The sequence below is a fragment of the Pituophis catenifer genome, unplaced genomic scaffold, assembly GCF_029215685.1.
Source record: "Pituophis catenifer annectens isolate HBS135680 unplaced genomic scaffold, rPitCat1.0.hap2 SCAF_7, whole genome shotgun sequence".
In the NCBI taxonomy this organism is placed as follows: Eukaryota; Metazoa; Chordata; class Lepidosauria; order Squamata; family Colubridae; genus Pituophis; species Pituophis catenifer.
In genome coordinates, this window is record NW_027256887.1 from 69092361 (window position 1) to 69108818 (window position 16458).

Genomic DNA, 16458 nt, shown 5'->3' on the forward strand with positions numbered 1-16458 from the left:
CTATCGTTGCTTTATTTCCTTGAAAGAAATTAAAGGATAATTCAGTAGACACAACTTTTACCTGGATTCAAGTTCTACCTGCGCCAAAAGTTCCTGGCAAAAGATTTTTTTCCGTCTGGAAATATGAACAATCTTACAAGATGGTTCAAAAATGATTTTTTTTTAAAAAAAAAAAAACCCAATAAACTACAATCCTATAAACTACAGGTGTCTGGCTTGCCTATTTGTAGGCTTCTGACTTATGAAGATCCCCACAACTTTTTTCCTGCCAAGTAGGTAATCGCTCATTAAGTGGATAGCAAGGGAAACAGTTGCTTCTGTACTACACTACTATGATTACAGTTGCTGAATGGGGAAGAAGTAGCTTTGCTATTCCTCTTACCTCACTTTGTCCTTTCTATAATTCAAGAGGGCTATATATATGACTACTCAAATGTTGCTCAAATGATAACATTATGAGGCATAGTCCATTTTCACTCTAAACCCACGTATCTCTTTTGAACTTTAAATTAAAAAACAGTTAACTTTGTTGAAACTACAAAAAAACTGTAAATAGTAAATACTGTAATACACTGTTGCAATACTATAAATTACACAATATAAAATTACAAGCTTTAGAAATCAAAATTTTAGATGCCAAACAATTCCATTAAATTCTGTGACAAATTTACTTTTTAAAAATATTTTATAAGTAAAAAAGGCAAATATACGTGTTCCAGGATAACGATGCGAAATTGAATTTGGGTCCGTCACTGGGACCAGAGATTTACTCTTCCAAGCTTTTTGGAGTGCATCTTCAGGGAATTTCTCTACTGGAATATGTGCTTTGGACTGTTCTGTGGTGCCTTCCTATTGGCTGATTGGTGTGTTGATGGCTGGTGATAGGCTGTTATTTCCTTGTGTTGCCAAATCCTCAGCTCCTAAGTATTTGATATGCTGGTGGCAATTCAGCACTCCTGTTAACTGACAAGAGACCCATTTTCCAGGCTTCAATCATTTCCCTGGCTATCTTTGTGCCTGCATGGCCAATGATCTTAGTTGCTGCAAAATTAAATGTGTGTCCTTGTTCATAGTAATGTGACGCTACCAATGAGTTCGGTCTATTCGTCTGACATCTCGCTTTTCTCCTTCTTCTTCTCCTCCTCCTCCTTCTTCTTCTTCTTCATGAGTCCAAGCGTCTGGTCCCAGTGACCGACCCAAATTCGATTTCGCATAGTTATTTTAGATATCTTAGATTTTAGATATTTTAGATATAATCCCATAGTTTAATTAACCATTCTTCAAAAGATGGAATCAAAGGTATTTTTCCAATAAAAGGCATATAGAGTCCTTGCAAGTAGTAACAAATACAATGCCAGTGCAGTACATTTTGAAGGGGTGTCTAAATCGGTAGCATTTAATAAAGATACCTCTGGTTGCAGTTCTCAAAATTTGTTCCATTCTAGAGTGAATCATTTTCCAATGTTTCAGGGTTTTACTGTATTGTCATAACATATGAAAGGAGGATTCTCCCTGCTTGCTACATTTCCAGTAATTTTTTAAGGAAAATACTCATTTTAGCAATCAAAATCAGAATGATACACTAACAGTCAAGCATCTTATACCATTTCTGATTATTATGTTCAAAGTAAATTTTATAGTGTTCTTCCATTAAAATTTGTACTGTCACATCAAGTATAACTGACTCACTAATAATTTATACATAATATCAATAGCACTTAGACTTATATACCACTTCACAGTGCTTTACAGCCCTCTCTAAGCGCTTTACAGTCAGCATATTGCCCTCAATAAACTGGGTCCTTATTTTACCAACTTCGGAAAGATGGAAGGCTGAGTCAACCTTGAGCCTGGTGAGATTCGAACTGCCGAACAGCTGGCAGCCAGCAGTTAGCAGAAGTAGCCTGCAGTACTGCACTCTAACTACTGCACTACCACAGCTCTCTTATAATGCTTAGCATAAGTTAATAATACGAGTTATTAGGCTGTAAAGTTGGACAAACTTCTCAATAAGCTTTCTCTTTACTGTCACACTGCTTATTTGAAGGCACTGAAACCAATTAAATGTGGCAGAATGCTGCATCCTAAGAGACTTGAGAGCTTTTATCTTTGTCCTATTCTTAATAAAATCTTGAAATTCATACAAACTATTTCTCCACTGAGCAAATTTATTAGAGGCTTTGTCTTCATAAAAGCAAACATTTAGAACACAGCAGGAGGGGGAAAGCCCAGATTTATTATTCTCCTGTATATCCTAGGCATTCAGTAGTTTACTTAGTCTTGCATAACTTCTAATTTGTGGGTCCAGATACATATGATACGAATAGCCTCTTGAAGACTGGAAGAGTAATTCACTGCTTGTCTGGGCCAAGTAATAGCTTATCTTCAATAAATATGGGAATCATTTGAAAAAGAGAAGTTTAGTCGTGGTGAGAAATTCATTTTGACAGCTGTGATTATTCTTAACCATGATAGATTTAACTTTTCCCATTTAGAAATATATGTTGATATATTTTTCCAACTTTGTAAATAATTAATCTTAAATACATTTTTTTTTTAAAAAATCCAAAATATTTTATCTTTTTAGCAGGAAAGTTAAAGTCTATTCTTTGATAGGAACATTGCTTTTCATCCTGTCAAATTCCATACCAAGGCATGGGTTTTTCCACAACCTAAGGATGAACCATTTTGCCATATGCTGTATACCTTCCAACAATGTTAAAGATCCTCTGGACTGAGTAATTTTGAGTATGATATCATCAGCATACAATTTTAATTTATATTCTGGAGTAACTGCACCTCACTAGATCTTACTGTATGAAGTGAGCAGATGCTACAAGATTAGGTTACAGTAACAGTTTTTCCAGTTATTACCACCTTTTTTCTTACATTGGCTCTTGTATCTATAATATTAGAAGCATCACTTTTAACCAATCGCAAAATCTCCTTTTCTTTATCTTCCATTTATCTGTTCTTACTTCCTGCACAAGGATCATCTATTTTGCCTAACTTCTTTCTACTAACAATATTACCACTTAACTAAACTTTTCCCTCAAGGAATTAATTCTTGTTCAGCAATTTTTCAGACCTTCACTTAATCGGCTTTCTACTGCCACATTATCACTTTTATCTTTTTAACTGTGCTTTATCAGTCTTTATTTTTTAACATTCCAAATATTCCAGACTATAAAATTATTAATCCCAACATGGAATATTAACTATAAAACTATCTGATAATAGACTACTGTATGTCAAATCAATAACTACATGTAGGGATAACATTAAGTTTATAGCTGTTGCAATAATAGCTACTGTACTCTCGGCTTACGCAGACAATTTTAATAAGAACAATAATAAATTATAAGAAAGAAAAACAAAAATAGTTGAAAGAGACTGAAACAATGAAGCTTGATAGAAATAAAAAAGTAATAATTAAAGTGCTGTTTTCCAGGTGAATTATTTCAATTGCATTAAAAAGGACATCATATTGTGAGATTTACCCAGTTTGATAACTACTGTAATTAAGAATCAGATTTACTTGGTTTTTCAAAAGCTAATGAATAAAGATACATTTTAAGTTTTTTTTTAAATAATAGGTAAGTCTATGTATGAGAAAAGAATTACCTTGGATCCAGATCTTCACCAATAATTTCTTCTAATTTATCAGTAAAGTGAATAAACTGAGACAGCCCCTTCACATGAGTTCTTAAAGGATCAGTTGGTAAAGGAGCATATCCTTTTCCTCCAAGTTCTATGGCACGTATAAATGAAGTTGCCATCTAACAAGAAACACATAATTTAGTTACAGTGTGTAAAATGATAAGAGAAAAGAATAGTTTTTTTAAAGAAATTCTTTACAAAAAGGCATAAAAACTTTTACTTAATAAAAATGTGTTCGTTGTATGTTGGAAATTGAAATAATGTTTTCTATATTCTGTATGCAATCATAATATATCAAGTTTATGCCCTCTTTTGCTTTTAGGTTCTTTAAGATTTCAGTACTATGTTCTAGTTTTGCTTCTGGATTTTCCTGTGGCTCTGACAACAATGAGCAAAGACCAAAGTTTCTAAGACTATATTAAAAGCAGTAGACTAGGATGATATGAACACCAGCATTTTCTGACCCATTTTTTCCCCCTGTAACCTGCTGGGAAAAAACAGTGCATATGGAAGACATTTCCTTTCACATGGCAAATCTCAGCATGTATAAGTCTCCAGTTGGAACTACCCACAAGACTGTTGAATATCAAGCTCTGGGAATGAGTACTTTTTAGCCTTGTTTCTTTTACAATTAAAACAATCCAGAGAGTTGTAGTGTATCCCAGCACACATACCCAATTTTTTTCTTCTTTCAATAGCAGTGCCCATACACATTGTATCAAATTGTTCAGAAATTCCCAGATTTCAAAAAGGGCCTACTGTACAATAGAAATTACTGTTGGAAAATAAAACATTCTACAAAATGTGGCTTGAATAGAGGATGCTCTGTATTACAGCCAAACAGCACAATCATATACAACTCAAAAATAACCACTAATTATGTTATTTTAGACTGTAACCTTATATTATTTTAAAATAATGGTGAAAAGCATGGCATTTCATACTGAAAACTTGTAAGCATATTTGGTTATTAACTGATAGTTATATTTTGATCCCGAAATCACATGAGAAATTGAAGCTGGGGTACAATTAAATTCAAAAAATAGCAGGAAAGATTTCTTTTGGAATGTCTGGGGTGGGCAAGGAATTACTATTTTAAATCAGCTGATTTCTAATGATTGCTTTAAAATTCTTGAGAAACAATGCTTTAAGTCAATGCTTACCTCTAATATATACTTGGCCAAATGAGTAACAAAAACACATATTAATTAAAGAACAAGGTTTTGTTGATTTAGCAGTCACCAAGATGCCTGCATCTTAGCTTCTTCAAGAGATGCAGTCACCAAATTGGAAACCAGAAGTACAATTTTATAAGCTACTAAAATGAAAGTTAGTATGAGTTATATATTTGAATTGTGAAATGAAGAATTGCAATATCCACCTTTGAAGGAATAATGGGTCCACATGTTAAAATATATAGCATAGTTCCTGTCATTTAAAAATGAAATTAATTCATTGCAAAACATTATTACATTTTTATTGGAGACCTCAAAGGAATATTTAAAAAGGATTAGACATTAAATTTCTTACACTGTCCAGAGAAGAAATTTGAAGATTGTTTACTCACATTATGTGATTTATATTTGGTTATAGATATAGTAGCTTCAAACCACTACATATGTTAATATAATTTAAGAAAGAAATGTTATAATTAGGTATCTCAATGCAATGTTGAATTAATCCCTAAAATATGTCTCATTTATAGCTTTGGTTCATTTAGTCGTGAATGCAGCAAACACGGTAATTTCATGTCACTTTAAAGAAAATTGAGAGAGCTGTTTGGTGTCGTGGTTTAAAGGCATCAGGCCAGAAATGGGGGAATGAATGATTTGTAGCAGGGGTGAAAAGCTCCCGGTTCGGGTGATCCAGTAGCAATTGTGGCAGGTGGTTCGGAGAACTGGTAGCTCTGCCCCCCATCTGGGTGTCGTTACTTCCTGGTTTTAACCAGGAAGTAATGTGTTTTTTACCTTCTGCGCATGTGCAGAAGGTTTTGCACATGTGCAGAGGATCTGCGCACGCACTTCCGAACCGGTAAGGAAGGTAAGTAGATTTCACCCCTGATTTGTAGTCCTGCCTTAGGACCAAACCAGCTGGGCCATTCACTTTTTCTCCTAGGAAGCAGGCAATGGCCAACCATTTCCAAAATTCATGCCAAGAAAAATGCAGGAACTTGTCCAGGCAGTTGCCAGCAATCAACACATATTTGAAGGGACAGAACACTTGTACAGTATATATCTATTTTTTAAAAAACTCTGTGTTCCAAAAATAAGATGACACAGTAAGCTATTAAATGGATTGGATTTAATTAGAAACTCAAGGATTGAATTAACTACATAGTAAATTATAATTATTATATATAATTACATAATTTTGTTAATTAATTTTTTGTTATATGTTTTTATTTCAATCACTATCCAGTAATATAGTATTTTCTTCATACTATCATCAATAATATTTTGTTGGCAATGTAAATATTGATAGAGATAATACTATGAATAATACTATCAATTGTCTACTAAACTAATCTTTATATCTGCCTAAAATAATACTCTCTGTACATTTGCTTAATGTAGAAAAAGAATCCCAAGTTAACTTTTGAGTGGAGGAATCAACTATCTAAGACTATTTTGTTACATCTCTTCAATGTCATCCCAAAGCAAAGCAATCTCTCATACATACCGGAAATATAGACATTTGTTTCTTCTGGGCAGCATGCTTTAGGTCAGTAAAAGCCTCTCTTCCAAGTCCTCTATCAGGAATGTTTAAAATGTGAGCAAAAGCCAAATCGTTTTTGGAATTAACCAGTAAAGTTAAATATGCAAACAAAGTTTTCTTCACCATCAATGGCAGCTAAAATTAAAACACAATCCTATCGTTTTTCTTCTAGATTGCTTCAAAAAAAATATCATGTAGCAATGTATTAGGAAACTTTCTTAATAAAGTAAAATATGATCCATATATTTTTCAAATTACTCACACTATTTTGAAAAAAATGTATTTATATATTTGTTTATATTTCAAATTTGTTAACTGCCCATCTTCCTTGGAGAAGCTCTCTGGGCAGAACACAATATAATCAGTAAAATTAAACATTAAAATCAGAATAATTTAAGATTAAGGTTAAAAACTTTAGAATTATAAAACATTATCAAATTTTTATAGAAGAATTCCAAAATGGGGGATTAGCAGTTGATAATATAGGCAGGGTGGGTCTCATGGGGCCAGCCAGCCCCACAGTTGTGTGGGCCCCGTGTCTCCCACTCCCCACAAGGCTTCACAGCCAAGTTTTTAGGTAAGAATTAGCATAAATAAGCATGCACTGACCACAATTTTATATTATTCGTATAATTTTTTTTACCTTTATCAATCTGGCATTTAGAATATTTGTATGGATCAATTGATAATGGATACTATTTCATTGCTAAATTGTTACTGATTCAAATGCCAGTAGATGTTCTGAAAACACTCTATTTTATTTCTGAACAGACTTTTAAAAACCGTGTAATACAGAGTTTAAAGCAGGACCCCAAACAAGACTTGGGAGTTCAACAAGTCAAAAGAATAGGGCTTTGACACTAACCATTAAAACGGGAAAAATAGCTAGCATAATAATTAGCAAATGAAATATTTATTATGGTCATAGACCAGTATAATATAATTATCTTTCATAAGAAATTTTATAGCACTTAGGAAATAAAATAGAAGACACAAATCTTACCTCTTCCTTATCGTGGTTTATTTTTCTCTTTGGTGTAGAAACTGCGGAATTAGTAGAATTGTTCTCGGTTGTTAAATCTGCTGTTCCAGCAATAAATTCTAACAATTGTACCTTTGGCAAAGAAGAGATTTCAGAATTATAGGTAGTTTGATAGTCACTTTTTAAAGGGAAGCAAGTTAGAAAACTTCACTTTCACATTTTTAAAATAGTGATAGGTGAATGTTTTTTAAAAATGTTGTCCATTTATACATATAAAATAAGGAATACACTGTGCGTTGAGAAGGTTCTTGAAATCTACATAGCAGAACCAATGAACCCAATATGGGTAAGACTAGAATAGACTTTGCCTTTCCTCCTACATCAAGATAAAGTAACAGAATTTAAAAGATTGTAACATTTATATATTACTCTGTGGATGTTCAAACATATATTAAATAAATAATAAATAAGTATTGATAAATAAATCTTTTGTTTAGTTAAGGCATCAGCATTAGTAATACTACAAAAATGCAGAGAATGATTTAAATCACATAATCTGTGGTTTTGCAATTTCAAGATCATTGTGCAGATAATTTAGCATCTTTTAAATATCTTTGTTCTGGCTACATTTCCTATCAGTCTTTGATATAGATATAGATATAGATATAGATATAGATATAGATATGTATGTATGTATGTATATATGTATGTTTAAACAAACATCATTAGTTATTCAGTGTGTCATCTGAGTATATTTTTGTGTCATTATATTCCTCCTTTATCCTCATTTTCTTACTACATTTTTATCTTACTTTTACATTTTACTTTATTACATTTTTTCCTAATTTCTTGCATTTATATTAATTTTTATTATATCTCATCTCTATCCATTGATAGAATTGCCCCCATATCCTGTAATACTCCGATTCTTCCTTTCCTTTAATTGCCAATGTTAATCTATTCATTTCTGCACATTCCAATATTTTCTTAATTATTTCTCCCTCTATAGGGAATTTTTCTGCTTTCCAATTTTGTGCAAATACAATCCTCGCTTCAGTTATTACGTGTATAATCAGATATATATTTTCTTTACTATATTTCTCCAGTAAGATACCCAATAGGAACAGTTCAAGTTTTAAATCAATATGTTGTGGTATCATTTCCTCCAACCATGTTTGAATTTTTACCCAATAGTTTCTCACTTCCGGACACATCCACCACATATAATAATATGGTCCTGGTATCTATCGATGGCATTTCCAACATTTAGCTCATTTATCTTTAAACATTTTTGCCAATTTTTCTGGTGCCATGTGCCATCTATAAAACATTTTATACTGATTCTCCTTATATGCTGTGGACATTGTTAATTTATAGTTTCTTTCCCATAATTGCTGCCATTTATCTAACTCAATTGTATATCCAAAATTTTTAGCCCAGGCTATCATTGTTTCTTTTACCTGTTCTTCTTCTAACTTAATATAAGTAAATTGTTATACAGTTTTTTAATCATTCTCTCATCTTTTCCTGTGAGTATCTCATCCAGTTCTATCATCTCCAAATACAAACCATATAGTTTAGCATCTTTTTCATATCGTTTGTATTTGCAATTGTGTATACCAGTCCATTTCAATCCCTTGTTCTTCTATTTCTTGTTTCGTTTTCAATTCCTCCTTTTCTGATAATATATCTTTATATCTAACAATATTTCCCATATTAATAATATTTGGATGTATTAACGCTTCCATTGTTGATAACCATGTTGGTATTTTCAAATAATATTCATCTCTCACTTTCCATTTCTTACATAATGCCTTTGAAAATAGCTGTGCATCTTATTTTTGCCATACATAAAAAGGCATGCCATCCTATCAGTCTTTTCAATAAAATCACAAAAGATGCTACTGCACTTTACAAAAATTCCTATTAACCCACATCTAATAAGTTAGACTTTACTGCTTTGACCATGGTTTGTTGCAAATATTTCTTTACTAAAAGCTATAAAATTTCCCTGATTTATATCAGGGAAACAATTTTTATTTGATACCTGTACATTGAAATCAATAATGGCACATACTTACAGAGGGTATAGGTTCAATTTGCAGTCCTAGTGTCTCACATTTTATATATATATCTACAAGATCCATCATATTGCAGTGCTTTAAAAAGCTAGCATAAGTATTTCTGATGTCTGCATAATTTTCAGGAGCTTTTGCATTTTCAGGTAATATACCTAACTTGTCAGGAACAAAGTAATTCCAAGATAGTATCACTTCACTAAGAGATGCTTGAAACTCGCCACAAAGCTATAAAAAAAGAAGAGTTATTCAGAATAACTGTGTACTGTTGCTTACAGCATCAGTCAAGATATAAAAATGTTTTACAAATTTAACTGGGTTGAAATGACAGAGCTACTGTATCAGGAAAATTTAACTATAACTGATTACATTCTTATCATTTTATGACATTTATAAAAGTGTTCTTCATTGTGAATTCACCTAGCAATGACATTGAACCAAGCCACCCAGGTACACCTTCACGTGAATAATTTTTTTCTATCTTTTGCTTTATTCTTATGATATTTGTGATTATTCATGATTCCTGCATCTACTGCATATTGCATCTGTTTGATTGGATAGATTTAATCAATGCAAAGTTTCACATGCACTGTCTATGAATAAAATATGCAGGAAATAGAAAACAAGGGAGCAAAATAGCAGAGAAGATAATGGTTGCCATTTGCTTTGGTAAGTGGGTAGCCTGGGCTTTGCCCATCTTCTCATGAAAGAAAAGTTGTGGTTTTCCACCAAGCAACTAAGGCAGTGGGGAAATCTAAAATTTGTTACTACCGGTTCTGTGGGCATGGCTTGGGGGGGTAATGTGAGTGGGTGGGCATGGCCAATTTTTTAAAATTACTTTTAAAACCATTTTTTCAGCAAAAAATGCTTTCAAAAGGCTCTGACGATCCCAGCTGAGTTGCCTGATCAGCAGAGGCTTTTTTAAAAACTCAGCTTGGATCCTCAGAGGAATTTAAAAGAAAAAAAAAAGCCTCTGATGATTGTGCGGCTCAGCTGGGCATGGGGGGGCAGGGATTTTTGCTACCGGTTCTCCGAACCACCCGCCTCTATCGCTACCGGACCAGGCGATCCGGTCCGAACCGGGAGCATTCCAGCCCTGAACTAAGTGTAAATAATTGAATAGTCAGGCAACTAAGCCATGGTTGTTGTGAGAAAGGTAAAGCATGAATATATTTTCTGACGGAATAGATAGAAAGGAAATGTGACATATAAAAGACATATGAAATGTTTTTACACTATACTGGTTGTTGAATTACATTTATACGGTGTACTAATTGAACAACAATGACGTTTACTAGGAACAGTAATACTAGCTTTGAAAGTTACTGTGAGCTTATACTATATTATCTGTATTATCAAACAATAACTAAGTTTCTCTTTAGCCCAACAGCACTTGGAGGAATTTTTGTCCAACAAAACATTCAACTTGTTTCAAGTTTTGCTCTAAAGTTGTACTTTTCCCATTAAAATAAAAGCAACCTAAATGTAGTCTGATTTATTGTTAAGTTTTTGGATATTAAAATGATTTGTTCCATATGGTATAAGATTGCAGTTTAAAGATAGTGGAATGTATTTTTTCATTAATGTTTCTGAAACCAGTTCTTCAAAATGCAACAGCTAGTTAAGTTCCAATATAATTCAGTCAAAATCTTTTCTCACAAGATGAGGAATTTTCAGGGCTTAACTTTGTTTATACTGGTATTATAAAAACAATTTAAATCCAAATAAAAATGCTGTCCAAATATCAGTTTTCATGATCAGGTGCCCACCATGACAGCATATTATTCATAGAAAGGACTGTAAGAGTTTGTGGTAGAACTCAGAAAATGTTTTGCTAGGACCAAATGCCAGCTGGCTAATTCATAAAGGAAGTTCATAAAGTTCAACAGCTTAAGTCTGTGATAGACAACAAGAATATTATATTTCACAAGAGTAAAATGAAGAAAAATCTACAATTCTTAAAGCTTTGCAGTTCTGACATTATTTGGTAGTAATCATATTTTTGTATCAAAGTTTAAAAATGAGTTTTTCCATAAAAGTAATATTTTTTTTTGCATGACACTGATGAATGCCTTTTAAAGATGTAACTATGGAAAAATGATTAAATGCTTCTTTTACAGCTTTTCTTCCCAGTCCTTTTAACATGTGCAGAATCTGAATGTATTTTCTATATTAGTATTCTTTAATTGACATTTTCAATGCAGGTGCCTTTTTACAGTTGTAAAAGCTAGAGTTCTCTGCAGCTATATCTGTCCAATGGAACAGAACCTCCCCAGAAAAACGGATGGCATCAATCTTGTTAGCCTTTCACAAAGCTAACAAGACCTAGATTTTCCCTCAAGCATTTGGGTCAACAGTTATGTGAAGTGTTTTTATGATGTAGTTTTTTTCTGGGGATTATTTTTTAACAAAGACTTCATGCATTTATATTGTTATGGTGGTTTTAATTTTTGAACACTGCTGCGAGATGTGCAGTTCTATAAATCGTATTTTTTTTTTTAAATTCTTTTTTAAGTAAGTTACCAGGTCATTTTCTTTATTTGGGACTTTCATTGAATATTTTATATATATTTTGTGCATCACTTAGAGCAGGCATGTCCAGCCCACAATCTGTGGGCTGTATGTGGCCCGCGAAAGCTAGAAATGTGGCTCCACAATATCATAAACTTTTTAACATTATGATATGATTTAGATACTTTTGCTATATTATATATGTTATACAGGGCCCAAGACAACTCCTCTTCACTCAATGAATCCCAGGCAAGCTAAAATGTTGGACACCGATAACCCAGAGTGTTTATGTTATTCCTTAACAGATAAAATAAGGCAAAGATAGCTGAACATTTCTATAACTGCACGTGGTTAACTTCTATCATAGTCATATCATATTTTGTGAGGTAAAAGTAATATTTATACTTGGTTTTATATTATATCAGATTAACAAGTCTAGCTTTTCAGTTTAAAACATACATTATTTTATATACATTATGTTGGAAAAAGGCATAACAAAGATATTTAAGTTGCATTTGGAATTACAGATAAAGCTGAAAATGATTTACTTCCTACATTTCCCTTATTTTTCCTCTGCTTACAATTTTAGAGCATAAATTCCTTTGAGCATAAAATTTCTGTGGTTGATCACACCAGAAAAAGTAAGTTTTCTTGGAAATGTTTGATGAGATACTTCATCTTTCAACTGCATGCAGTTAAAGAGAGATTAAAGAAAAAACGATTCCAGTGTTAATAACAATTGTTTAATATATCCCTTTTCCTTTCACAGTGCAGATCACCATATAATGATTAAGCCATCCAAAAAATGTTTTAAAAACCAAGCAAGTTACTGGGAGCAATTTAAAAAGTATTCTAGTTTTTGTGCACTGGTTGCCTCCAATGCTGTGACCGTCATATTTCTATCTAAAACCTGGAGGTTAATTGTGTTTCCCTTGGGAAGGTATTTCATAATTGGAATGCAACTACTAAAACATTCCTACTTGGACTGAAAGTGAACGACCAACCTAAAACCTACTGAGTTTCCCCTACTGACTTTGGGTCTCCCAGACATACTGTACATCTTAACTACCATATAACACTGTCTCTCTATGTAACAGAAAACATGTTCTTCATTCAGACACTTGTGAGGTTTGAGCGTGCATACTCACATTCTCTTATTTAAACAAAGAACTTATAGCAAATTTAGGAACTAGGGTTTGTTTGAAGCCTAAGTGATGCACAAGCTAAGATATTAAATTAACTCTTTATGAGACAGCTAATCAAAGAAAAGAACAAGATTTTGATGAATCCTTTAGTAGTTTTTCAGAGGTAAAATACTTTTCTATTCCCAAACATCAGAATAATGAACAAAATTTTATTAAGATACCCTTCAAACATGTTTGGGTGCAACAATACAATAATTTTATTATTACTGTCTTAGACTAGAGACCCATGTTTGGATGATTTATGGACTCATTGACCTATTTTAAAAAGTCCCTGAAATCAATATATATTAACCTTCTTATTAATTTCAGCAACAGATAAGTGCAAAGCCATCAGCATACAATCTGCCCCACACACTGTAGTCCTTTCTGAATCTGAAAATAAGCGCCAATTTCTTCGGAAACATTTAATCATATTCCAAATGGTTTGCTGAAGAGGAGTCATTATCCTAAATAATAAAAAAATATGTTAAATCGTACAGGACAACTTGCAAATATTAAGAATTTACAATGGCTTCTAAAAAGAAGATAGCAGCAATGGAAGAAAATGCAAAATTTCAAAATACAAAATTGGATAGGAAGCAAAACTAAAAACAACCTAAAATTGGTTATCAAGGTAACTATGTGGCAAAAGGACATCCTAGGAAACAACAGTATTACACTTAAGTACAAGATAGATTCCAATCTGGGCACTGCAGTTCAAGATTTTTGAAAAACTGGCTTTGAAGTTATATATTAAAGATGATAAAGTAGGAACTCCCACTTGGGTCTCTTCATATACTTGGCCTATAATTCCCATCAATTGTAGCTAAAATAACCATTAGTCAGTCATCACTATGTTTAACATTTAGAAAATGAATCATAAGCAGAAAACAATGTAACTGAGAACAGGAAACTTAATGATAAGACAGCGCAGGGGAAAATAGTTTATACTTGACATATGATAAATAGAATCAGCATAGGAATTCAAAAAATTATAAACAAATTCTTCCCTGACAAACTTATTATCTAAATTAATTATTTGAATAGTGCTCACTTTTAAAGTCTTAAGTGTTTAATTTATTTCTACTTATATACCGTACTGCAAGAGTCAGAAGAATTTCAGATAGCTTATTTCATAAAAGCATAAAAATAGCATAACCTAAAATTAATATAAAAACAGAGTTCTGCAATAATACAATCTGTACAGCAGTAACCATTAATTGCCAATACCTAGTTTTCCAGGCATTTTCTTTACTTAATTTATATACCTCTCATTCTTAAAAGCTCTGGACAGTCAACAATTAAGTTCAACATAAAAAGCACCCTCTCAAAAATAAGAAACCCACCTACACTATAAACAAAACTGACATTAAATTAAAAATATACAAAACCACGTGGCCATCATATTCCAGTCTTCATTGATAACATGCCCTCCTTCTGTCTTAATTGTTCTTCTGAAAACTAGGAAGCATCAGCTGACTAGATCTTCAAGGGAAATTGCAATTGGGACAGCAATTGAAAAAGCATACTTCTGAAGCCCATTAAATGACAATCTCATGTTACCTCACAAAATTACAAGATCACATTTTGTGAGATCACTAAAATACTCTCAAACTTGTGACTTCTGAGGATGTGGACAGATGGAAAGAAATCTCTTTCCTCTATGGAAAGAGATTAAATAGATGCCTTTCTTGTCTTGTAAATATGGTTGGAGAGGGCATGAACTCGGCATGGAAGGTAAACATCTCCTTGAGAGAGAAAATAATGTCACAGGCCTTAAAGGAAGCAGTAGTCTCTCTCCACCCATCCAGAAGTCATCACTTGAACCTGTCCATCTTAATTATAATTTAATTTTTTAAAGTGTGGCATAAGCATAAGATCTTACTTCAGCTTCCTTTTGCTTTACAGAGCTATGAAGGTCATACAGTTACTCAAATGGTCACTAAATGAGACAGTCACTAAACAAGGACTGTAATTGCATGCTATTGAAATGCTCACAAACATGCTGCTTTGTAATCTAATCTTCTTCAATATAGACTTCAAACTGAAAATTCTTAAGTCCCCCATGTGTTCCTTCATCCTCTTTTTGAAGATATTTGCTCTCCTCCAGCCTCACCTCCAAGAATTCTTAAGAGCAGTTTAGCAATTGTTCCTACTAGTTTCTTTAGTATTGTAGGATGCAATCATCTGACTCTTTCAGTTCTTTAAATTGTCTAAGTTCTCTCTTACCCTTTGTCTTGTTGAAGCTGGAGTTCTCTCCTTCCTCCAATGACCTAATAAGCAGCAGCTAGGAGTCCATTTCCCTTCTGAGAGAAGATAGTCATAAAATAGCAATAGCACTTAGACTTATATACCGCTTCACAATGCTTTACAGCCCTCTCTAAGAGATTTACAGAGTCAGCATATTACCCCCAACAATCTGGGTCCTCATTTTACCAACCTTGAAAGTATAGAAGGCTGAATCAACCTTGAGTCAGTGAGAAACGAACTGCTGGCAGACAGCAGAATTAGCCTACAATAGTGCATTGTAACCACTGCACCACCACAGCTCTTGGTGGGGGCAGAAAGGGAGCAATTCTGACCTCTCATTACCCTATTACCAATTCGCCACTTTTTTTTCTTCATAAACAAACATCTACCTTGGCTTTTACTTCTAATGTGCCTGAAGAATATGTTTTAAGTTACTTCTGTTGTTTGTCAAGTGAGCTCTCTGTGTAGCCAGACGAGCAGTCAGGGGAGCCTCCTAGATTCACAATTCTCATAAGATCAGGAAGTAAAGGTTGCAGTCAGAGGAGCCTTTGGTCAGCTTCAACATACTTGCCAGTTTTGACCTTTCCTGGACTAGATGTCACTGAAGACAGTGACTTATGCCCTTGATATCTCATATTTTGACTACATCATTTTCTCCACATGTGGTTACCCTGAAAATAACCTAAAAGCTACAGCTAGCACAGAATCCACCTACTGCTGAATAGTGGCTTAGCAAAGGAACATGTTGTGAGAGCTATATTGGCTTCTGGGTCCAATTCAGACTTCTGGTTATTACCTATAAGGCCTTCTATACATTGCAGTGATGGTTAACCTTTTTGGTGCCAAGTGCCCAAAGTGTGTCCGCGTGCCCGAATCCCCAAAATGCAATGTGAGCACCCCCCTGTTCATGTGCCATGCCCTGCACATGCATGCATGTCCCCCACATATACGCCCCAGGTCCCCCTGGGCCCCGTTCGGTTTCCAGGTTGGTGGAGACTTTCCAGGCCCAAAATGGGGCGTGCCCCCCCAAAACAGGGCACAGGGTCGCAGCGCGAGACCCCCATGCCATTTTGGGCCT

General features: G+C 33.7%; 1 protein-coding gene across 1 annotated transcript in view; it reads right to left on the reverse strand.

Moving 5' to 3' along the window:
• PARPBP (PARP1 binding protein) overlaps positions 1-14558 on the reverse strand; it is a 28735-nt gene extending 14177 nt beyond the window's left edge. Inside the window, 6 exon segments of the mRNA XM_070946704.1 lie at positions 3625-3779; positions 6340-6510; positions 7379-7489; positions 9439-9663; positions 13444-13597; positions 14530-14558. Of these exon segments, the coding sequence (XP_070802805.1) occupies positions 3625-3779; positions 6340-6510; positions 7379-7489; positions 9439-9663; positions 13444-13597; positions 14530-14558 (845 nt within the window).
• Between the last annotated feature and the right edge of the window lie 1900 nt (positions 14559-16458).